A 25783-nucleotide genomic window follows, 5' to 3' on the forward strand; every position below is an offset into this window, starting at 1 on the left:
CAAGCTACACAAAGAGTCAGCTGAACAGGCCACGTTGAAGCTCCCTTTACTGAAGCCAAGCCAGAATTAGTGGCATGGAATGAGGGGGAAAATTTTCAAAGTCCCCTGCTTTACCGCTAGGCATAGGGCACCTATTCCCACAGCTTCCATTGCAGAGCACAGATCCTGCATGTCTCCCTAAGGTGTGAAGTAGAGCCAGTGGAGACAAATGATCCCACTGGTATCAGCTGCGCCTTGCAGGTAAAACAGATTGACCTGCAAGTTCTCAGCTGCTCTGAAAGGTGTCAGCTCTTGTAGCCTTTCTGGTACCAATGGGTTATTTGTCTCCACTGGTTCCCAGTTTTTATTGGAAATGAGGTCAAAGTCTTTCAGCCAAGACACCAGTTTGCATTTTGCCCTAGTTAAACAATATTTTTTTAATCGCTTAATATGGCCCCACCCAAGTGGTCTGTATCCTCACATTAAGGGCCAGTTACCCTCAGCATTTCTTATGGATCCTTGCAGTGCCCAAGAGGCCTCTGGAAACCAGTTAAATTATCTCTGCGCTTTGGGGACTAAACTTCTCAAACATGAGAGATCATGTGGCTGTGTCAGATAACCCTGCTGCGGTGTGTAAAAACGGCAGCCTCTTGTGCTGGGATTTCAGAAGGGTGTCAGCAATACAGTGTAACAGCATTAGTCTGTCCATTTCTCCCTTTCCTCACCTCCCTCTTTTCATAGCTTTTGAGAGAAACCCAAAACGACCATTTTAAGTTTGAGACTGCATGGTTGTTTTCTCTCATTATTACCTTCATATGGGTGTAGTAGTAAAAAGCTGACATGCCAAACCCGTTGAAAAAAACACAGAAATTGGGTTTGTTTTAAGGCTTAATTGGCTTGTGAGTTGCTTGTTGGCTAGTTTTTGGCTTGTTGCTTGTTTTAGCTTGTTGCTTCTTTTTTTTTTAACGGCTCCGGCAAGCAGAGGAGGGGGGGCAAACAGGGGCAAAGGGAGGAGAGAGTCAGGGGTGCACAGCGGGCCCACCACAGTCCCAGACTGCACACCAGGGGGATCTAGTCACATAGAGTGTTAGGGTTTTTAGGGATTGGCTTGTTTTGGCCTTGTTTTGAAATGGGATTAGCTTGATTTTTGGCTTATTGTGAAAGTCGAGTGCTTATTTACCGCGTGAAAGTTGGCAACAGTGGTAGAAAGCATATTCTCACCAATGCAGAAGAGCAAGGCAAAGCACCCAGAGTTAGCAACACACACACGTGATTATCTGTCCATCCATATTAGATCCTTCTCCTGTCTCTTAAATTTATGTGTTAATACAGTGATTCTGGATCATTCTTATAATCTGTTTTGTGACTTCAAGGAATTTCAAGAGGAGAGGAGACCACCAAAATAAAACTTTAAAGTGGCATGTTAAAGTGAGGGACTCTTTCAAAAAGAAGTTATCAAACTTTTTCATAGCATAGATCAGGGTCTTAATAGAGAGATTGTCTTGTGGACATGCTCATCCTCTTTGCAGTCAAAATAACCATCTCTCCTCCCTTCGTGTTTGGATTGCATAACATCCGAGTGGCAACTACAGTAATTGTATACATGGAAAAATGATATTAGAAAAGTGCTGAATGTGATGTACAGTGCATGCATTTAACAAGTTAATTCCAGTTTTAGAGATGTTGATTCCAGCAATATTCCTTTTACTTAAAATGGGGACTACCCTTGGAACAGGTAATAGCTCTAAAACTGGACTCTTTAAATCTGGAAACTTTAAATCCTCGCACTATAGCATCTTGAAACAATCAGCGGAGTCAGCATAATTCAATCAACCAGTTCTCAGGCGCATCAGCAAGCGCTCTGGAGACCACTGGTGGTTTGTGGATGACAATTTGGGAATCACTGTTCTAGAACATTTATCTGATAAATTGAATAAATGTATATTCTTTGAAAACTTTCTGTGTACATGGAGAATAGTTATTCTGGGTTAAAACAAATGATCCACTATCATTTTCTTCAGATTGCTGTAATTGCAGGTCTTCAATTCTCAAGAGATAAACATGAGACAAACAAATTAGGTTGAATGTTAATTGTAGCACTAATCTCCCGAGTTATTAGTGGTAGGCTAAAACCAAGATACAGTACATGTAATCAAGATGTTTTGGGAGATAGTGTATTTTCTAGGAATTGGAGCATTCCACATTGATGTTACAGAGGACCAGTAATGCATGAGGAAGACAGAAAACAAAGGGATGGTACTATGATTCCTCTGCAGGGCCTGCCTTAGGGCCGGGCAAACGGTGCCGCACCCAGGGCGCCATAACCAGGGGGGCACCACAAGGGGCTTGGGCCTCTCCTGGCTGGCTGTGGCTGGACTCCTCTCTTCTCCAGCCCCTTCCCCGTGCTGGACCAGCAGGCTTCTCCCTGACCCCGCCCCTGACCCCCTAGCCCCTCCCTCCCTCGCTCCTCAGCCGCCCAGTTCTGCCCCAGCCCCGGGGAGCCCAGAGTGGCACGGATGGGGCCAGTCACTGGCAGCGCGGCCCACCGCTCGCTCCCCAGAGCTGAGCCGAGTCCCTCCCAGCCTTTGGCCCTGTGCTGCTTGGGGTCTGGTGGGGGCTGGCCTGGCTGGGGCCAGGAGGAGCAAAACTTCCATGTGAGAGAGGGGAGGGGAGACTTTAAGTGATATGCGCTGAGTGTCTCTCAAACTTCCCTAACACACACACACACAGACTCTCACTCCCCAACACACACACTATCTCTCACATAATCCCCCAACACACAGTCACACACACACGGTCTCTCTCACACACAGACTGGCTCTTACAGTCCCCCAACACAGATTGTCACACACACACAGAGTCTCACACTCCCCAACACACACTCTGGCACACAATCCCCCAACACATAGTCTCACACACACACACACACACACTGGCTCTCTCTCTCTCTTTCACACACTGGCTCTCTCTCACACACACACACACACACACACTTGTATTACTGTTGTTGTTATTACTGCTTGGTACTTCCTGTCAAAATGCTCATGATGAGCAAGGAGTGGCTAGGGGCTGCAGGAGGGCCGGGGGCTCTGGCAAGATGCAGCCCCCATGTGACAGCGCGAAGCCTGCTGTGAGCTGCAGGCCAGGCGCCAGGCACTACAAGCCACCGCAGCAGCACAGAAGTAAGTGTGGCAATACACCACATACCTTGCCACCCTTACTTCTGCGCTTATGCTGACAGTGGCCTAGGAATTTGCTAGTTGTAGCAGTTACTCATTGTGATGTTATCTGAGTAAAACATGACCATGTAGATCATTCTTGCAACCACTGTTATATATTTGCAACAGATCTTGTACAAGATGTGGCATTAAGATGTCTATGAAAAGGTTATGATTTGCTGAATACGTTTATGCTATCTGTATGCATGTATCATTTTTGTATTTGAAATTATGAGTATTGTCTCTATACCTGTATTTCAATGTTTGCTTCTGGGGTAATGCCCACAAGGTAGTTAGCCAGCACATCTTGAAGGGACTAGTCAAAGTAGGAAGAACGAGGAGTACTTGTGGCACTTTAGAGACTAACAAATTTATTTGAGCATGAAAGCTTATGTGCAAATAAATTTGTTAGTCTCTAAGGTACCACAGGTACTCCTCGTTCTTTCTGCTGATACAGACTAACACAGCTACCACTCTGAAACTAGTCAAAGTAAATGGCTCATCAGGGGACACACAACTCACAACGAACCATGGAAGATGCCCATCTACATTGAATGGACTTTCCTGTGGACATTCCATATGAAGTATAGGTAATGGCCTGGAGGTGATTGTGGGGGGAAGCCCAGGGAACCCTTAGGAGCCAGGGGTGATGAGGGGAGGGGGAGCGCCAAACTACAAGTTTGCCCAGGGCACCATTTTCACTAAGGCTGGCCCTGTTCCTCTGTATCACGTGCCATATAACTTCCCCGTTTACTCTAAACCGTTCATGTCCACAGAATTAATTTGTGTAGGAATTTAAGCTTGAAAGCTTAGATAGCATCCCTAAAAGCTCAGTCATGTAGTGCAAGTGTGGGTATTTCAACCCATGCATATAATAATCGTGAAGATTTGTATCACTTTCTTATGTTTAATTATTGGCTTGATCACATCTGTCACTGAAGGCACCAGCACAGTGTAGTGTTTTAATTGTCATGTTTTTTCTTTTCAGAGATCCAGTAGGCTGTACCTTAACAAATTGCTCTACATTTGTTTTCCTTCTTTGTACTTTCAGAGGTGTACTTCAGAGGCAGATACTGTAACTATTTATAATTGAAATGTTTGTTATTGACATTTCATTCCTTGCTGGAGACGTGATTAGAAGACGTGATCAGAATCAAAAGTCTCTACAAAAAGAAATCCGTGCCTGCTTCTAGTGGAAAGATCATGTCTTCTTGCTTGTTTTTACTCCCATAGAAATAAGATAGTGCAGTTTCTGTCACTTCATAGTTGTAGTACTATCAGAACCTACACAATAGGTACTAGAGTTATAAGGAGTTCATATCGCCCATCGCCAAATGTAGTAACATATTCAGAAGACATAATTATCACTTGGTGTCTTCAGTCCTTAAAAACCACTTGTGATAGGGTCATGCCATGACTGCTCTTGACCTGTTTAGGTGATGAAACCAGGAACTGATTAGTATTATAATATGCTGAAGTGCAATGTGTTTTTGGAAGTAGAGTACGCAGACAGAGTATGTAGCACACAAGACACATTCTCACACAAGTTTTGCAAAATGGGATCTCTTACGTAATTGCTAGCTAAGACTTTACAATCCAGAGATCCTATTGCATGCATGTCTTTCTGTCAGTCATTGCATAACAAGTGCATCAGTTACTGGGATAGCTAGATTTAAAGAAAAATATAAGAATTTAAGAAGATTCATTGCTGTCCACATATGGACCATCTTCTCTGCCTCTCGCTTGGTTGGATTTTACTTCTTTGGGTCATTCTAGAAGACAGATTAATCAGCCATTTGTTGCCTCTACTGATGGGAGGCCTCCTCAGAGAGACATGTCTTCCACCATGCTCTAAAAGAGGCAACTCACAAATTCACTCTAACCCCTCAGTGTGGAGTTCCACAGCTCTGAGGCCATCACAAAACCCATTCTAACCTCCATTCCTGAGAATTTCACCCTGGGCTCTGTCAGTTGCTTTGTTCCTATTAATGCTTTTGCCAACTGACTGAGATATAGAAAATTCAGCTGGGAAATAGAAAAAATAGAGGTGGACTTACATTTATGTTCCCTGATTGGGCAAGTCTAACCTTTCAAGCTGCATGCATGCTGTACCCCATAGTACAACCTCAGTAAGAGCATGTGTATTTTTTTTATTTACAAAATGATTAACTAGATTTACTGCTCTTTCTTCAGGCTCCCTGTTTGCTTTGTGTAATTTGATTTTCAGATGACCTCATCTTCCTCTGTCATCTAAACCAAAAGCAACAACCTGATGATACATACTGTAGCCCCTATTACAGCTGCTGTTTGCAGTATTGCCGTGTGAGTGTAATATGATGCATCATCTCTCAAACAGGACAGCACTATAAATTGTAAACCTATAGCCAGCGCCCTGTACAAAGTTCATGTGCTACGTGAAGGGATGATGATTGGTTAAGGCTGTTCCTAAATTAAGATTAAAGAGTCAGTTAGTCAGGTCAGTGTCTGCCTCTTCTTAGCAGCAGCCAGCAAATATATGCTTTATTTGACAAATGCCCTCTGCCGGTCAGTGTGGTGTTTTGTGGGAAGGGAATGGACAGTTGTTATACATACTGCTGCTACAGAAAGATTTCTTTGGGTGACAACATTACTGGTGGGCAAGGACTTGGCTGACTGGGAATTGGTGGTATAACATGTAACATTGTGAAAGACAAAAACTCTATCAGGACCAAATGAGTGACTTACAGGTAAGGCTACGTTTTAGTCATGGGTATTTTTAGTAAAAGTCATGGACAGGTCACGGGCACTAAACAAAAATTCACGGCCTGTGACCTGTCCATGACTTTTACTATATACCCCTGACTAAAACTTGAGGGGGCTGCCTGGGGGTGCCCCGGGAGCTGGGGAGGGAGAGTGGGCGGCGGCATGCAGCCTGCGACCCCCGCTGGTGCTGGGGAGGGGTTGGTGGGGTCGGCAGGCTCCCTACCTGGTTCAATGCCACGCACACACACACACCCCGCAGCAGCGGCAGAGTTTGGGTGTGGGAGGGTGCAGGGGGTTGGTGGCACAGGACAGGGTGAGATGGGCTCTGGGCGGCGCTTACCTGGGGGCTCCCCGGAAGCAGCCACATCCTCCTCGATCAGCTGCTAGTCGGAGGTGTGGCCAGGCAGCTCTGTGCGCTGCCTCCACCCAGGGTACCACCCCCGCAGCTCCCCGTGGCCCGAGACTGCCCCAGCAGCAGCTGGTGCGACTTGCGCAGGGGCTGTCTGAGCTGCCCTCAGGCCAGGCACACCGGCTGCTGCAGAAGTCACAGAGGTCATGTAAAGTCACGGAATCCATGACTTCCGTGACCTCCATGACAAACTCACAGCCTCACTTATAGATCGATGTTAACATTCAGATGAGCCATCCCCTCACACTCCATCACCAGGACAATCTTGCTTTTTGCTCTCTTTAAACTGCTAGTGTATTTGAGACAGTCAAACATTGTCTGCTGCCTTCTTGAACCTAATTTTTTTTAACCAGTGTTGCAAAATGCATGTTCCAACCCACCTGTACACCTCACTACATTTTCCCAAAGCTGAGATGCCATGTACAGACGTCTGTGTGGTGTCCTAATCTATTAGAAATGCCCAATATTCACCAGGAGATTCAGAACCATAGTGAAATAACCACTGTATGTAACCCTAAACTCCTCTCTTCTACGATTCGTAATTCCTTCATCATTGCGATGTGCACATGGACCATTTCAGATATAATCCAAAATGCTGATGTATTACTCCAGAAGAAGATGCGCCCCTCAACATGTGTCATAACCAGCATGTGCGCATGGGAGGGAACATTCCAAAGAGTCAGAAAAGAAACCTCGATACAGTTCCTTTTAGCCTTTGTGCATCTGTCCTTGGCATGCGTCCTCTTGCAGAAAAAGGGCTTAGGTTTAAATTGAGTCATCTCCTCTCATATACAGAAGCACTCACAGTGCCTCCCCGGGCTGCATATGCACCTGGCTTACAGTTCTGCCGAATGTCCCAATCTAGCTCTGAGAGGTTTGCTCCTTATTGGTCCATCAGACACTGGGTTTGGCAGCCTTCCGGCCCAGGCATATCTTTTTAGTCACACTATGGCCTGAAGTTGATGCTGCAACCAGAGACGTCCAAAAGTAGCAGGGGGAGGCCTCTGGGTTGAGTGTGTCCAATCTTCCCATGGAGAGCAGTGTATTGTTTGCAGTTTTGTACAGCACCCAGATGCTATGGTAATAGGTGCTGAGGTAATTGACTAAATACATTGCAAATTCGCCTTTTTTTTTGTGCAGCTTGTGTTGTCAATACATCAGCAGCTTGAGCAGCAATTCCCTCAGAGAGAAGCATAGTGAGATTTGAAAAGTATGGTTACATTTCTGTTTATTCTTTGAGGTGGGTTGGTTTGCCCCTTCAAAGCATTCTTCAAACTATCCAGCATTCATACAAAGTGAACAGCTCCGCATTGCTCGTAGTAGTCCAGTTTCTCTTGAACAATCTGTTAAAATGACCACATTCTCAATTCTTTCAGGTGCCAGATTATAACTACAGAGCTGAAGTGAAAAAACACATCCCTCACTTAAAGTATTTGGATGAAATACTAGCAAATCAAATCACCATCCCTCCCTCTAGGAAGATGAACAAGGACTGGCTAATTGTCAAGGAGTCCATTAAGGAGGGCAGTTTAGCCAAAGACATTTCTCAGTTTGGTATGTCAAATTTCTCACCATTTATTGGTGCTGATGTGTAAGAAAGAAAGAGTGCAGCTGGACTCTAAGATCCCAAGTTGAGCTTTCAGGGCTGGGAGGAAGGAAACTCAATCTCTTCACTTGGAAACTGAGCAGATTGGCTATGGAATTCACTGTGGGACAATAAAGATGGAACTTCCCCGTGCCATTTTCATGGTCATTCTTTGAAATTTCAAACTTATGGCCAGAACCTCCACCCCTTTGAGGCTGCTTTGTGCTACTCTTAACCAGCCAGTGGAAGATTCTTCCCTCCTGCATTGGGGAATCCTTTGGTACTCTAAGGATGCCATATTGGCTGCTATGCCATTGAGTCTGGTGAATGGCTAGGAGAAATGGAGAATGGCTAGAATGCCTCTGCTCTCCAGTGATTGTCCAAATGTGGCTATGAAACAATGTAATTTAGAGTAATTTAGAGCAGCCCTGATGCTAGCCCCAGGATCAGAGAAATGTAAAAGTGGCTTAAACCACCCAGCATGTCTCATCTGCAGCTGAGGTTCTAGCCCTTAGTATTCTTCTTGTATGTATGCTTTGAACTGAGCAATTCAAATGAAATCTTGGAAATGAATGTGGTAAACAGTGTGATGGCTCATAAATAGTGACCCATGTAACTACATGACAGTACATTATTTGGCAAAACTGGTTCATAAGAATGACCATACTGCATCAGACCAATGGTCCATCTATCCCAGTATCCTGTCTTCTGACAGTGGCGAGTGCCAGATGCGTCAGAGGGAATGAATAGAAAAGGCAACTATGGAGCGATCCATCTTCTGTCATCCAGTCCCAGCTTCTGGCAGTCAGAGGTTTAGGAACACCCCAGTCATCTTGGCCAACAGCCATTGATGGACCTATCTTCCATGAACTTTATCTAATTCTTTTTTGAACCTAATTATAGTTTTGGCCTTCACAACATCCCCAGGTAATGAGTTCCGCAGGTTGACTGTGTGTTGTGTGAAGAAGTACTTCCTTATCTTTGTTTTAAACCTGCTGCCTATTAATTTCCTTGGTCACCCCTGGTTCATGTGTTATGCTTTTATATATTGCATGACATATGCTTTACCATGGTCAGTTAAATATTACAAAGTATTTCCTATCACTGCTTCTATTGCTTCCCATTAGTGTGGGCAATACTGTTGGCTTCCTGACCCCCACTATTGTGGTATGCTTGCTAACTGTGCGCCATTAAAAATATAGTTTATTTTGGAATAAGTGCACACGGTTGTCATTTGTTTTAATCCCAGTGGGTCCAAATCATTAGTTGTAGTAATAGGTATTGTAGGAAAAGTCTGTAAAAATCTGATCCTTTGGTGATCCCTCCGTTGGCTACATAAGGTTGAATTACAGAAAAATAGTAAAGTTGGGAAGCAGAAAGAGCACAGAATGGAACGCAGAATAGGGCATTCATATTACTTTATATTCTATTCATGTTTGTATTTTTGCCTTTGACATTAAGCACAAAGGTTAGGAAATTCCAAACATTTTCTCTTCTTTAGCAGTGTTAACTTAGCTGCTTTGCACATGCTATGTGTTTTACAGTTTTGCATTAATAACAAAGGCCAAGATATTTTTAATAAATAGGTGCCTAAAATTAAGCTCCTAAATAAATGGCCTGATTATTAAAAGCGTTGAGCACCCAGTACTGCTGGACTGTTCTTCCTTTGCCAGCCTATTGCTTAATATTTAAGTGGTTTAGACACTGTGTGAAGAGTGCAGGTGTTCATGCTGGAGGGTGGCCAGATAAGTGTCCCAACATGAGGAAATGGCAGACACTGTGTGGCTGTGCTGGGTGTAGTGTTTCCATTTAAGTTTCTTGAAGCAGGAACTGCATTTTCTTCTGTTCTCTCTAGCACCAAGCATGTTGCCATTGCTTTATCATGACTCTGCCAATGATAGGATATTTTTAATGTTGCATTCTTAGTTATATCTTACTGAAATCTCTCAGATACTCATCCAGAGGCAACCAGAAGAAGACCTGGCTCCGGTCTGAGACCTACTGCAGCTCACTTCATGTCGGCTTCCAGACCATGGACTGCTCAGAGACCTGCGAGTGCAGGGATATCTAGCAATGTCCATTTGCTATCCAGTGGTAGCACCCTTCCAGAATCCACTGTCTCTGATGAGATATTCCTAGAAGATGATGCAAGTGACTTGACGCATGGTGATGAATTTTCTTTGTCTGTTCTTCCCCCACCCACCCCTCTTTCGACCCCCTCTCAAAGTTCTTCCTGCTTTATACATGTGCTCTCAAGGGCACACACCGGTACTGATGGCACATTGGCTTGTCCATAGGTTTCCAAGTGTGAAGCCCGCACAGTGAGGTTGGGGTGCTTTTTCATTTTCTCCTGAGGCAGAAGGTGAAAGTCCTTTGGGGCCACCTTCCCATTTTACTCTTTAATCCCCCTTCATAAATTGTACATTGCTACAAAGTGCCCTAATGAAAGGCTGGCTATGTCTCCCTGCCTGCTATTTGTTAAGCAGTCTGCTCTCAGGTAGGGTTTGTCCCCCTACTTTTATTCAAACCTGTTCTCATTAGCCCTTATCTATAGACCCCAAATTTGCTGGGGTCACTTAGATCTAGTTTATATGAAAACATTCAGAACTATTTGGACATATAATTGTGTTAAAACACTGGAGTAATGTCCTAAGATAAACTGTCTGGAGTTCAGAAGCTGTGTTGCATGCCCCCTTCACAAATGGGTCATAAGGTCAGAGTACATGGTATCCAAGCTCAATACTTATATTCCTGTAGGGATCATTGCTGTACGTGACTGTATCATCAGTTTCCAGGGCTTCAGTCTCCCAGTGTCAGGGATCATGTCACTGATTTAAAATTTCTGGCCTGCTGGCCAGCCCAGGGTTCTATTTGTAGCACAGTACTCAGCGACCTGGTGGCTGCCTCTTCCCTCCTGAGAATACTGCAGAGTCAGCACAGCCCCTCAGAAGGAAGTGGAGGACCTTCTGTCACTCTGCAGCAATTTTTCTGGCTAATTCAGCCTCACTGCTGATGACTGAGATTTGGATATAGCTACATCCAAGACCCCTCTCAGAGCAGACAACAGTGTAGATATGCCAAAAGAGCTGAAGAGCAAGGAGAGGGTGGGATAGCTCAGTGGTTTGAGCATTGGCCTCCTAAACCCAGGGTTGTAAGTTCAATCCTTGAGGGGCCCATTTAGGGATCTGGGGCAAAAATTGGGGATAGCTCCTGCTTTGAGCAGGGGGTTGGACTAGATGACTGAGGTCCCTTCCAACTCTGATATTCTATCAGATCTTAAACCTTAAAGGGGAAGACAAACAAGCCCCTGAGGACCACTGGCAGGATGCCCAAGGATGGCTGAATGGGAAATGTCTGGCAGAGTCCTGTTTTGATCCAGTTTTGAAGGCCGCCTAGGATTTCTTGGTCAGTTGTCACTGAGAAGGCCAGAGTGCTGCAATCTAATCAGCTCTTTGGATGCCGATTAGGTGTGTCAGCTTGTGTTTATTTGCCCCAGTATTTTGAGCCTGTCTTTCCAGTAAACACCAGTTCCTTCTCAGCTCTCTGAGGCAGGTAGTTCAAATGCTCAGCAGTACCAGCTGAGCCAGTGAAGCCATCCAGAGCCATGAAGCAGCACCTTGCTAGAACTGGATACTCCACATTTAGCAAAGGAAACTGGATACTCCACATTTAGCAAAGGAAATGGAGACCAGTTCCAGACAGTCGATGAATGAAATATGTTATATCCTCGAGAACAGAATCTCATTGGGACTGTAAACTGATTTAAGAACTGTACGAAGTGTTAAAAACTAGTGAGAAATGCTTTGTTTTGTTTCTTTTTGCTAGGAATCAGCCGAGTTATATGTGGGAACCCTATCAAAGCCCTTCATGCACGGAGACAAAAGCTAGGTGTACGTTTTCTTTCCTATATGCTTTCCAGTCCTGCCTGACACACCCAAATCAGATGAGTTCTGCTGAGATAAGCTGAGGCCCCTAATGTATTTTATGGATTTCCACTCCAGTCTATAGTCCAGAAATCTATATACAAAAGCAATGTGTGTTGGAGAAGGCAGAGGTCTAAATGCCCTGATTCAGCAAAGCACATAAGCATGTGCTTAAGTGTCCTGCTGAGTCAGGAGATATGGAAGGCCAAATAAGGCATGGAGAAGGGCAGGAGAGGACACTTGGAGAGCTGGAAGATCAATGGATAAATAGAGAATGGTGAGGGGGTCATGAATCTGAGAATTCCAGACTTCCTGTTCTGGGAGAGATTGGAGAGAGCTGGGAGGGAAGTGTCAACCCAAAACAAACCAATTGTGTCATTTAATAAGAATGTATTCAGATATCAGCTGTGATCATATATAAGAAACAGAGGAGAGAAACAACCAGTAGGGAGAACCGTTACTTTCACTAGAGGACATTAAAAACAATGGACTGTAAAAGAACGCATGAAAATTACATGTCACATCTGGCATTCCTCACTCACAAAACTTGCATCAACTTCCCTGGGACCTGAGCAAAGCACAGGTAAGGACCACAGGATTTGGTTCTGGCTTACGCTGGAGCCCAGGCTCTGGGACCCCGGGAGGGGGAAAGGTCGCAGATCCTGGCTTCCAACCTGTGCATGAACATCTACACCACAAAGAAACAGGCCCATAGCCTGAGCCCCATGAACCTGAGTGAGCTGGCATGGACCAGGCACGGGTATTTAATTACAGTATAGTCGTACCCTTGTGGGCCCTGATTCAGCAAGTCATGTAAGCATGTGCGTAACTTTAGATGTGCTTTGCTGCATTGGGGCCATGTCACTTACATGAAATATAGATCACTACAATGTATATAATTTTTACATGTCATCCCTGACAACAGATATTAGAAAAATCATTGGGGGGGGGGGATTGAAGTGTCCCTTTTCTCTGCCCTGCCCTGCCCAATCAATGAAGCTTTTTGAAATTAGTTAAAACAATGAGAATTAATAATAGTATAAGGGGACCATAATCATATGCGACACAGTCACATTTTACGATATGTGCCTGAAATGCCTGTCGGTGCAGCTATTACAGGTTCGGGTCAGTGTACCCAGAGCTACATATCCGTGGGGCCAGAATCAAACGTGTCATTACTCTTCCATATTCAGTACAATTTTAAAAAAAAGTCAAAATAAAGAACACAGTCATGGGTAAACTGAAAACCCAACCGTTACATCAAAAGTTGCATCAAAATTCTGATGCCCAGAGTTTGGAAATTGAGCTAGAGGAAGAGTTGTTGGCAAAACGAGGTGAGCGGTAAAGTAAACATCAAGTTATCGGTGGTAACTCTTTTTAGTTTTATTTTTTAGTCTGTAGCAATGAACCCTTTCCAAATGCCTGGTCCCAAGATGGAGCACACCTACGACTCTGAAGAAGCTGAAGACCTAAGCCGGGAAGATGTCTTTGCTGAACTGAGGGCATGGAGAGAGCAGCATAACCAGTAAGAGTTTGGGATGATTCTAAATTATCTTACAATAAAGCAGGGACTCAGTGTTCCGCCTCTGTAATAAGGCAAACTCTTCAGCCACCTGTTGGCAGTTTTGGGGAATTGCCTTTAATTTTGTAAATTCATATCTAGGCAGGCAGAGACAACACAGTGGAATCTATTTGCAAACTCCAGGCTTAGTTGCCCCTTCTGCTGGAAACCTTATGGGAGGGACAAAGGGGGAGGAAATCTCTGGGGCATTGTCCATGTTGATCCAAGGGGAGGCCAAGATGTCCATGCTGGTTCTGGGTCTGTGAGCCCTCCCTCAGCCCACTTCCTGGCAGCCTCCTTAAAGGGACATCCCTATTGTAGAGGGACGGGTGGGCAGAGGAAAATTAATACAGACTGGCAAAATTCCATAAAGCAGAAAGGGAAAGATGGACTTCTCCTTCCACAGCCACTACCCATGCCTAGCTCTCCTACTCCTCCCCCAGGCCAGCAATTACTTCCCATCTCCTCACCACTTGCAGATCTCAGACCTCTGGAGTGCCCTCTGTGTGGCTGGTGGCAAGTTGTGAAGTGTGTGTGGGATCAGTGGGAAATTGTTGCCCTGTAGTTAACTGGGCTCTCCTTCTACACAGGAAGGGCGATACCTGCAATAAAGGGTGCAGTTAAAGTGTTTTCTTTTACCAGTATGTAGGTTATTACTGATCCTAGCAGTGTTCTCCTTTAGACAGTAAGGGCAGGATTTTCAAAAGCACTTGGCATTTGCCTAACTAAATAGGAGTTTTCTCACCGACTTCAGTGTGCTTTGGATCAGGCCACTTTATGGGCAAAATTCTTCTCTGGTCTGCCTGGCAGATCTCTGCCCCGATATTCTATGCATCACAGGAGAAAATAATATTGAGCTGAGCTTCCTCCATGGATCTGAGCGGTGACTATTAGAGATAAAAATGCCTTTTTTTCAACTCTGATGCCCTTCCTTGAAATCTGTCATGTTTCACTTGGCTAATTAAAGGTTGGCTGAATCTGAAACAATAAAACACAGGCAGTTTAGGTACCTAATTCATAGCCCATTTTTGCATGTGAAAGGTAAGCCAATCCAGGTGAATGTAAATCCACGTTACCTATATTTGTCTCTAAACAGCCGCGACCCCACCTGAACTCTTCTAGTACTGTACATGCATGTGTACACTCCTCTAAGATAGCATGTGGGGGCCAGCTAAAACTGTAGAGCTTAACATTTGTCAGGTGTCTGCAAATCATTCAGATGGAGAAGGCCCCCCAGGTGCTGAAGATACACAGTGATGAGGAGGAGGAGGAGGATGAAGAATGCAGCCTGAGTGACAGCTGTGAGGATGAGCTGACAGAGACTTACGACGAGGACCTAATTGAAAGGATTTCACCAGATTCCTCCTGCCAGTCCTGTCTTTCCCAGGCCTCCTCAGGTACTGTTCTCGGTTAGCCTTCTCACTTTCTAGGGAAGGGTTGACATGTATTACTTTTTGTCTGTTTCTTCTCCAAGACTACACCTGTCACTTCTGTAGGAAAATCTGGAGGGTGCAAAGTTCTTCTTCACACAGTGCACAGTGAACCTGTGGAACTCCTTGCCTGAGGAGGCTGTGAAAGCTATAGGACTATAACAGGGTTTAAAAGAGAACCTGATAAATTCATGGAGGCTAAGTCCATTAATGGCTATTAGCCAGGATGGGTAAGGAATGGTGTCCTTAGCCTCTGTTTGTCAGAGGGTGGAGATGGATGGCAGGAGAGAGATCACTGATCATTACCTGCTAGGTTCACTCCCTCTGGGGCACCTGGCATGGCCACTCTCAGTAGACAGGATACAGGGCTGGATGGACCTTTGGTCTGACCCAGTATGGCCATTCTTATGTTCTTATGCATGAATTGGGCTCCACAGCCACTTTAAAACCCACCAGTGAACCCCCTTGGCAAACATCATCCTCACATCGAAGGATAGCCGAAGAAAGAATATAATCATTCATTGTTCCTCTCAGCTACGTGGCTATGAGAAGAAATACTGGAGATGCAGTACATTGGAATGTGTTTTCTTGTCACCCAAGCAGTATAATAAATTGCATTCAGTTAGGACATATAAGGCTGTATTTCTCTCCTAGAGGTTTAGTGACACAACTACTCAAAGGTTTCAGAGTAACAGCCGTGTTAGTCTGTATTCGCAAAAAGAAAAGGAGGACTTGTGGCACCTTAGAGACTAACCAATTTATTTGAGCATGAGCTTTCGTGAGCTACTGCTCACTTCATCGCTGTAGCTCACGAAAGCTTATGCTCAAATAAATTGGTTAGTCTCTAAGGTGCCACAAGTACTCCTTTTCTTTTTGTGAACTACTCAAAGGCCATTCTTTTGATTGTGTCCTTAGCCTAAATTCTGTACATCAGTCAATTAGGTACTGTTCAATCTTTTTATGGCCAGCAGCAAATGGATCTCTACTATATATAGAATCTTGCTAAGGATAAACATACACAACATTGCTGTGTCATACATAGGGCTCTTCGTTTTCAGTTTTTATTTTATTTAATTTTTCCCAGGAATTTATCAGTGTTTATTACCACAACAACAAAAATCGTGCAAAAACCAGTGCAAAAAACTATTAATAATTTTTCTGGGTAAATATTTGGGTTCATTCTGGTGGACAGAAAGATGGGAAAAAAAGTATTCAGTAGATTAATGCTTTGAATTCCGTTCATCAGTGTGGTTTGCTGTAGAACTAAAACAGAACTCGGAACCCAATGCCACCTGTGAGTTTAAGAAAACAATATATCTGTAATCCCCAAATAAAACTTTTCATTTGAATAAACAGTTTACTGTTGTAGACTTAGAACTATTAGCCTATAAATATTTTCATTTAATAACTGGGCCACACCATTTGCAGCACATACACTCAACTTCATCTTTTTCTCCTGTTTTTGTTTTCTGAACACTTTTGAATTCTTCCTTGTGTTCTGAAACATATTTTGATACAGATTTTCGGTATCTTCCCATTTTAGTGTGTCAGACTTTTAAACCATTATCTGCTAACAGCTTGAAAGGTGTACGTGGTGGGCGTGAGATTCATCAGTACGTTCAGATGCGCACGTACTTCAGAGCTTGTGTGTGTGCCTGTTTGTTTGTAGTGTGTATCTTCTAGACTAATACATGGCCTTACTTCAACAGGCAGCTTTGCATATACACACAGACTAATGTATTATCGTAATACATCCATCTCATGCAATGTATTGTATTTTCCTAATAAAACAAGTTATTTTTATATATTTGAATGATACAAAAGTAGGGTGGAAATCAGAAAAAAACAGATTTCAGAGTAACAGCCGTGTTAGTCTGTATACGCAAAAAGAAAAGGAGTACTTGTGGCACCTTAGAGACTAACCAATTTATTTGAGCATAAGCTTTCGTGAGCTACAGGTCACTTCATCGGATGCATCTGATGAAGTGAGCTGTAGCTCACAAAAGCTTATGCTCAAATAAATTGGTTAGTCTCTAAGGTGCCACGAGTACTCCTTTTCTTTTTTTGAAAAAAACAGAATAATACTTTTTGTAAAACCCGGGAATTTTTCGGTAAAAATCAGTTTAAACTGAAAACCAATGGGCTCAGTCATACATCATCATCAGGATTCTTCTCCTTCCGTGTGTGTTACAGCTAGGGATCATATGAGCTGAACTATAAACAGTATAAAGAATATACAAAAATATTTTTAACATTTAGGTGCTTTCCCTTATTCTAATGCTAATGTGAGAGCCGTGTTTGCACTTCTGTATTTGCTAAAACTCAGTATCCCTTGATCTGCAATTTTCTTGTGCCTTAAACTTCAGTGAGTTGGGATGCACTCCTCTGAAGTGCTCTGAGCCCTCCACCCTTATTGGAAGTAACCGGAGTTGAGGGGACTCATCACTTGATCCAATGCCAATTGAAGTGAAAAACAGCCTTTCCAATGACTTCAGTAAACATTAGATTGGCCCATTAAAAGTTAGGTGAATGAGCCATGCCAGGAAATCAGTGTGCTTCCTTGTTGTGTTTCAGATTCATCGCATGCCCAAGAAAGTGTGGTGCTCACCAGTCTGAATCATTCCCTGGTACCTTCTCCTCCAAAGTGCCCCTCACCCTCGTCCATGCAGGGTGTTGCAGCTAGACCTTCGAAAGTGAGAGACATCAGGGTCAGACGTCTGAAAGTGCCCAACCAGAGAGAAGCAGCTCAACTGAAGGAATATCCCCAATCAAGAGTTAGCACAGAAATGGCAGCCCATCTTGTGGGTGAAGAGATTGCTAGTCTGAGTCTGCACAACACACCTGCTGCATATGAAGCATCACCATTGAGAGCTGCAGGGAGGACTTGGACCAGTGAGAATGTTGGCAGGCAAACCAGGAGGCCTATTTCAGGACCAGCAGCTATTGGATCAACAAGTGTCAGGTATGCTCGCTAGTTAGGCAACTTTTCTATGCAATTCTGGTAAGCATAGAAGGGACTTCACTGGGGGAGAAAAGGTGAAGCCCTGTTGACTCTGATGTTTACTACACCACAGAGTCCAAACTCTTAGCTAGATGGTATCTACCGTATATTCTGTAGAAAGCACTGCTTGGTATCTTGGTGACCTATGCATCATTTAGTCCTTCCAAAACTAAACTAGTACGATCTTACATTACTCATACCTTGGTTACGTCTAACATTCAGTCTCGATATTAGTCATATCAGATACGCAGTTTTTCCTTGAAATTTACAGTAATTCACTCGAAAAGGAAATTCAGGGGGAAAGGCCTTTCTAAAGATAAAAGTGGATGTAAAGTAGATAGGTGTTACGTAAAGCAAATCTGGTTGTGATTGGACCCTTCTATTGTAATATCAGCATCTTATTTGCTCATTTGAAAGTTGGAGCTGCCCAGAATGTGGACATTTTGATTTCCAGGTAACATAATAGTTATAATATAGGATCAACACAGGAGCTGTCCCTTGTACTGTTTGTTCGGGTCACTCCAAATGAGGGTTAGCTACTTTCTAAAACAGAGAAAAGTTTCCCTTTACAATCTAACTCTTCAATTGCCTGCATGCTACTCCGTGTTCCAGCTATACCCAGGTAAAAGACATCTGCTGTGTGCCAAGGTAGGATTCCTACCTATGAAATGCTGGTGGACAATGATGACACAGCAGATATGAGGGGGGCCCTTGCAGTGAAAGAGTTAAAAATAACCCAAAAAACCAAAGACCCAGTGAAATACATTTTCATATTGTGTCCCGATCTGTCTTCTCAGGGTAGAACTCCAATATCAGCCTTTCTATCAGTCCTTCATCCATATGGAGACTCTGCACATCTACAGAGACTGGCGAGCAGTCTAGTGTTTGCCAAACTAACTGAAGTAGCAGTGTGGACTCCTCAGAGAGTCCTGTTGTGCCAACCTTCCTGTGGTGTCCAGTGCTGGAAGTGCTTGGTGCAGTTCTCGGGTGAATCCACGGGGCTCACTCAGTTCCCCATAACAACTTGCGCCATCTCACAATAGCAATTTTTTCTTCCTTTCAGAGCCACTGTGGATAGGAGTCCCCCCAAAGTGATCAACCATCACCAGCCAGTTGTCCGCTCATCCACAAAAACCCCAGAGAGGTTTGCGCTGAGGAATGTGGTCCGTCCTCTGACGGCCAAGGCTGCTCTGCAGAGGTTGCCAAGCAGGCCCAGTGTCTCAACAGCTACTCAGAGCAAAATGCCAAAGTCATAGAAAATACCCCAAGTAGCCATGTACGTTGGAGCCGAGTCGGACAAGCCCACAGTGCTCAGTTGGAGTCTGCGTTCCCCACACTTAACACCAGCAGCACGAATGCTGTATTCTGACTTCTTATGAGAGCTGAATACATTGATGGAGCTGCACAAGCAGAACTAACAGCTTGATTGGTCTCAGTTAAAGCTACAGCTGGTCAGAAATGCTTGCTTGAAAAAGCACCTTCTAATCAACTCAACAGTTGATCAACCTCTTATTAAATAAAAAGCAGCTATTTGTATAGTCTTTGTGTGCTGAAAGGGACAAGACTTGGCACACTTGGCTTCTCTGCATTAATCCCCAGCTATGTTACTAGGGAGCCTGCAGTGATGCCCCACAGGAAAGGGAAAGTTGCAGTCCCCTAGACTCAGTGCTGGGCAGCTGGCATCTGAGGGCCCTCAGTTTTCCCTCTTGCATTCAGCCTGCAGAATACTCATGCATGTGTCAGCCTGCTGTCATCTAAACAGGCGCATTGCGTACACTCCTTGGATCCTATATGTTCAACACACAAGTGAAACAACTCTGAGTGGAGGGGGGATTGCTGCAAAGACCAGTTTAAAGTGATTATATTGCAGATGAGTGTGCATGTTCCCTACTCACCTGGGATAGCTGAAGTCCAGCATGCAGGAAGTCTGTCTGATTTTAGCACTAATTTCCATTCTCCCACTGACATTTACCACTTTGATCTGTTTGTAATCTTTAATTGTTCCCCTCAGCTATATGGCTAAGGGAAGGAATACTGAAGATGCAACTCATTGGAAAATCAGTGTGTCAGCCTGCCGGCTCTCTGCTCTGAAGGAACTCTCAGCACTTCCCCAGAACTGCTGTTCTATGGCTAGACATCCCAGGTCTGAATTTCACCCAGCGACCTTTGTAAATAAGTTTCATTGGGTCCAGCTGGCTCCCCAGAAAACTCTCTTTGTCACCCTGACATTTCAGAGCAAATGAGTGACAAGCAAACAGACATGCAGAATCAAACATTCCCTGTTTATTCTTTCAGATCAGTTACATTTTCCAAATTAATGTGACTTCATTATTTTAAGTGATTCATCAGTAACAGTGAAGTGGGTAGGGAAGGAGCAGTTCTTGTTTTCCACAGGGTATTTATTCTATGTTGGGGTAAGATGTAAAGTGCTATGAGCTGATCTAAATGATTGCATACTGTGATATCGGTAAGAGTGACTGCGGTGTATGATCTGAACAATGTCAGGTGTTCTCAAACCAAGCATCAGAAAATCTTTTTTTTTTTCTACCTTCAAATTAATACGTTACAGATATTTTCTGGGAAACAGTTGATAATACATTAAATTATGCAATTATCCCTTGTATAGTTTGTTGCCTGAACCTCACTGCTAATATAAACTAAAGGAATACGATGTACCATAGACCCAAATCCTTCAGCTTGGTCCCACTGCCCTGCTACCCATTCTTCTTATAAAATAGTTGTGAGCAGAAGTCAAGTTCATATTCTCTCAGCGGGCATAAGAAAGAATCATCAATCAGATACATTAAGTATTGAGTGGCAAGCAGTTCCCCAAAATCATGAGTGTTGGAGGGATTTCCAGTCACTCATCGCCCAACAAAGTGCTTGTGTAGTTAAACTGGCATCTCAAATTGATTCTATGCCAGTGTCACTGATCATGAACAAAATAAAGGGACAGTCTGGCTCAATAGGATAGAAAAGAGAAGAATGTTAGGGCCTGATTTTCAGAAGTGCTGAGTGCCCACACTCCGGGGTGAAGTCAATAGGCGTTGCAGATGCTCAACACTTGTGAAAGGCAGGCCCTGCGTATAAAAGCTAGTGTAAAAGTGAGTGGTATTTAGGACCATCTGCTGCAAATGGCCCCTAGCTACTCTCTCAATTTGTGCTTGTGACTTCGTATGTACAGAATCCTAAATTCTCATGCATAAATGGGGTTTCGGCTTGCAAATCAGGCAGTTGGGTTTGTCTGCCTGATCTGCACACAAACTGGGCACAGATATAGAAGCTACTTCTGGAAATGGCTATGGGATCTTTCCAGGAAAACACAGGCTTGGCTCTGTACCATTATCAGGCAAGGGGCCTCTCCACTGTATTCCTGTGGTGGGGGACAGGGAGAAATGATCAGTAGTGTTTTTGTCTATGGACTAGCAAGTTAACAGGGACCATGGTACAGGAGCAGAGTAAGAGACTTTTGGGAAGACCTTTGTGGGCTCAGTGGGAGCAATCCCTTCCATTTCTGACCTTTGTCATCATTCATCTCAGTTATAGAGACCTTCTCTCTTGCCCCAGTAATTCTACTGTCATCAGATGAGGAACACATCACCAGCAGACCTTACTCCCAGCCTTCACCATGGGCCTCCTGACTGGAAGGGTGGGAACTGCAGCCACCAACGGCCGCTCCATGATGATCTTGCCTACAGTGTCCTGACTTTGCTCTTGGTGGAGTTCTCAAGTGATAAATAACAGCCTTGCAGGCAGCACATCCTTTCAAAACAGCCACCCTACCTATTACTGACTGACTCTTCTCCCCTGGTTGAAATAAGCCAGATGGCAGCACGTTCACTGGAGCAGCATGGCGTGTATTTAAGAACCTGTGCAAGCTTCCTGTGTCACCTATTAATCCGTGCATCATCTAGCAGGACAGTATCTCCTAAGCTGCATGTCAGTAGTGGTAGGTAGGTAAGCCATGTGCTTGAAGCCGTATTTAGATCGAGCACTCTTCTGTCCTGTCAGCCCCACCGTAGGAATTGTTGTATCCAGAGCTGTCTTGAAGACCTGAAAAGCAAAGTTATCATAAGTAATAGGCATGTTGTAGCAGATGGGGAGTGCCACTGGGTACCTGGCTGGTGTTTGCCTTTCAAGCTCCAGAGAACACCACGATGGAGTTCATCCATGTCTAATGTTCTCTAATGGGAGGGATTTTTTATTCCCAGGAGCCCTAGGGTTGCCCCCTCTCCTCTGACATTCAGAGCCTAGTCCATTGTGATGGGTCTGCCTGCAGCTTGAAAGCTGCTCTTAGAGGACATGACAGGCGTATGAATTTACTATGGGTCTCACTATGTCACCTTGCTGCATCACGATGATGCATCTGCACAAATAATGCTGTGATAGAGGCTCATGATGCAGCATGGCACAAGGACAGATTATGCCATGTGGACACACCAGGAGGCTCTCCAAACATGCATGATCCCGCATCCTGATGACACAGAGTCATTATTTTAACTTCAGGGACACACAAACAAGTAGTTGCCCATCTTACCTGTGCTTCCCTTTTCTCAGCCTGCTGCTACAATCACCTTACAGGAAAGTGGAGGTAGGCACAGCAAACACTCTGAAGTGTAGGAGAGGGGGGTTGTGCTTCACGGGGCTGACACACTTCGTCTGACTGGACCCACGAATGGCTACGTTCCCAGTCAGTGTCACAGGAGACAAATGAACTATCCTCCCACTTTTCCATAAATAACACCCAGCTCTCATACATCGCTTTGCAGTCGCAGATCTCAGAGTACTTTACAAAGGAGGGTGAGCATTGTTATCCCCATTTTACAGATGGGGAAACTGAGGTAGTTGACATGACTTACCCAAAGTCTCACAGCAAACCAGTGGCAGAGCTGCTGACTCCCAGGGGCCCACACTGCCTCCTTCCATATGTGGCATAGTTAACTTTTCACTCTCTGGGAAAATGCTGATTTGTTCTAGAACGGGGTAAGGGGAGCTCAGATGAGAGCAGATCCAATTAATGGTTGTTGGGGCTTAGTGGACAATTTTCTATTACTGGTCTGAACTCCACACTCAGCCTTCAATACATCCTTCCCCGGCGGCCTGACCTCCTGACTACTACATGCAAGCATATGTACAATGGGGTTTAATGTGTAATACGACATGCAGAGCAGCATAACACCAGTGAGAATGTAACAGCAGGAAGGCTGGTTAGAGAGAGGAAACTTGTCATCACAGCCTGACATACAAAGGAAGAAGATTGGTGGTCTCATCTCTATTGCTAGCGGATGCCACATCAAAGCGGCAGAGAACCACTGCACAATTATCAGTCCCTGATTCCAGGGCTGGCACAGGGAACAGGCTGTTGCACATCAGGGCTGAGCTGTCCTGGCAGAGCTGTGGGGTGAGAAGCTGACACTGGTTTTAGCTAGTGTAATACACCCTCCACCTTTATAACTGCCACACACACACAAAAAATAAAAAAAAATCTAGGCCCTTGTTTTATCAATCTACTAAGAAATGCCGAGTGTGATGGGATGCCTGTGAGGGGGGTTCATTTGGATGAAATGGGAAATGAGATTAGCTGTGGATTTCTCTGTGTATGTTTCCCTGATTAGAATCCTGCCTTGGCCCCCAGGGATCTAAGGGGCCTATCCCATTCTTTTCATCTGAATCTCTGCAGCGTCCCAGTTTAGGATGCTAGGAATCGCAGACAGGTCTCTTCAGTCTTGTAACGGGACAGGAACTGCTGATGCCTTCAAGAATCTTTCAGAATTAATGGGATTTGCTCTTTGCTGCCAAATTGATATTTACAGTCTAAGCAGGAGACAGGGGGAAAGAACCACCCTCCCTCCCCCCAGCTGTTAATAAATCAGGACCAAGGGGAGGAATTTTCTGCCAGACGGCCGAGGCTCCTCAGGACACAAGCTGCTCATTGTGAGTCTGTTCATTTCCCTACAGTGCTTCCTCCTGAGCACAGCAACTGCAACCCCTTCCCTCCTGCCACCTCTTTCCTCTTGCCTCGCTGTGATGCCTTCATTACAGGCTGCTCTGTGCTGGCTGCTTATCTGCTGCTGGCAAAGCCTGCGTGTTCTGGGACTAGGTCATGCTCTGGCGCTGTCCCAGATAACAGACATATTGCACCTTCCTCCGCACCTTGCTGCAATGTATTAACAGCTGCAGGATCTTTCTTAATGCCCCAGGCAACGCTTGCCACCAGGGAGCAATGAATATCCTGGGACTTCTGCCAAGCGTCTGTCCAGTTCTACAGCCCCTGACCCTGCCACAGGGAGCTGACGGATACGCTGATTAAGGGAGAACAATAGACTAGCCAGCTGAGGGTGTAGATATCAAATGGCTAGCTGGGCCCTGCCTCCCCTTTTCAGCTCTGTCTGACATAATGTACGCCTTAAACAACCCATCTCCTCTCACACAGCTCCCCTCCCTCTGTGTCCAGCGCTGCCAGAGAGTTACTTACTCTGGGTTTTGGCTCCGCAGTTGGAGGCTGCCTTCCATGAGGAGCAAAATCCTCCTCTTCATCCTCCTTCTCCTTGCTGGGTGAAAAGCGTTTCTCCTTGACTGCCACTGAAGAGAGAACCCCAGAGACTTCAATGGGAGAGGCACTCTCTCATGAAAACACATTTGAATCGTGAGGAGACTCGGGGAAGTTTCCTAACTTGCTGTTTGGATTAGGTAGTGCCAAAAGCCTCCACCAAAGCCAGGGCCTCAGTGTGCTACGCACGGAGTGCACACCCAGGAAGCAGGAGCAGTAAATCTCAGCCAAACATTTCAGCCTGTCCTAGGTGGGAAGAGCCAGGGGCCCCTGACAGTTCCACCCATTGTTCCCCCAGGGCTATACATAGGTTTGGAAATGTGGTCCAAAATGAGTGCCCTACGTAGCCCCAGAGGTGGCTGCATCTCACTGCTGGGTGAATAAAACCCTGACATTCTTTCTGTGTACCAGAATGGGGAGCTGGGTTGAAGGTTTGTTTCGGGGGCGTGTGATGGGGTAGTCTTCTCTTTAAGGGCAATAATGCCTCGTGGTCAGCCCACCGCACCAGGTGGCATAGCCCTTAAGGATCTGAGAAGTCCAGTAGACTACAGAAGGCCCTAATGGGGGATACGGATGGAGAGGAAGCAGTGCTGGGATTGAGGGGTGTCCGGAAGGAAATCCCATCCCTGTAGCTTTAAGAGATCAGGGCCTTGCTGAAGGGGCAGAGCAGGGCAATGCTAACCCAGAACTCGCTCAGCTCCCAAGAGGAGAGCTGGGGAGACTCCTGCCTAAGGATGGCCTGAAAAGGAGCCACCCAGAGAAGACACCAGGAAGGGTTCCAGAAACACTGCTCAGGGGTGTGGGGATGCAGAGTCTTCTGAAGGAAGGAGCCAGAGATTGCTGGTTGGACTGAACCTGAGACAATGAATGTCCCCAGGTGTATCTGAGTAAGCTCCTGCTTGTGCTTTTGGCTCTTGTTAATAACTGAGACCCTTGAAAAAGGGGGTGGGCTTTGATGTAATAGGTCTGTCTGGACTCGTTTATAACCCAGACGAAGAGAAGTGAGGCAGGGCTCACCAGCTGGGCCATGCTCAGCCAACCGGGGCTGCACAGGAGTGACCACCATGTCATCACACGGGGACTGTGGGAGAGTCCCGACGCTGGCAGGGGAGGTGCAGCGAGGTGGAGGGCTGGAGATCTGTGGGAGGGCACAGGAGGGTTATGCTGGGTGGTTGGTGGAACACGCTCGGTGCTCTAAGGAGAGTACATTCACGTTGCCAATGTGAGCCAGCCCCTCAGCTGCTGTAAGCTGGCGGGGTTCTGGGGAAGTCAGCGACACTAGGGCGCTTTACGCCATGGGAGGATCTTCTTGATGTTGATAGTAAAGAGAACGTTACAATTGCCAGTCTGAGGTGTGCCTTCTTTCTGGAACCTGCTGTGGGGTT

At 45.2% G+C, this 25783-nt stretch overlaps 1 protein-coding gene across 13 annotated transcripts in view; it reads left to right on the plus strand.

Moving 5' to 3' along the window:
• The window catches only part of LRRC56 (leucine rich repeat containing 56), a 134755-nt gene extending 114293 nt beyond the window's left edge, over positions 1 to 20462 (plus strand). For all 13 annotated transcript variants that reach the window (XM_077818202.1, XM_077818206.1, XM_077818212.1 and 10 more), the window contains 7 exons: positions 7725 to 7902; positions 9884 to 10099; positions 11759 to 11823; positions 13251 to 13381; positions 14618 to 14814; positions 17422 to 17809; positions 18912 to 20462. In XM_077818202.1, coding sequence (XP_077674328.1) covers positions 7725 to 7902; positions 9884 to 10099; positions 11759 to 11823; positions 13251 to 13381; positions 14618 to 14814; positions 17422 to 17809; positions 18912 to 19104 — 1368 coding nt within the window. In that variant the 3' untranslated portion in view covers positions 19105 to 20462. The remainder of the gene's footprint in view (positions 1 to 7724; positions 7903 to 9883; positions 10100 to 11758; positions 11824 to 13250; positions 13382 to 14617; positions 14815 to 17421; positions 17810 to 18911) is intronic.
• Positions 20463 to 25783: the final 5321 nt, after the last annotated feature.

The sequence above is a fragment of the Eretmochelys imbricata genome, chromosome 6, assembly GCF_965152235.1.
Source record: "Eretmochelys imbricata isolate rEreImb1 chromosome 6, rEreImb1.hap1, whole genome shotgun sequence".
NCBI classification, from domain to species: Eukaryota; Metazoa; Chordata; order Testudines; family Cheloniidae; genus Eretmochelys; species Eretmochelys imbricata.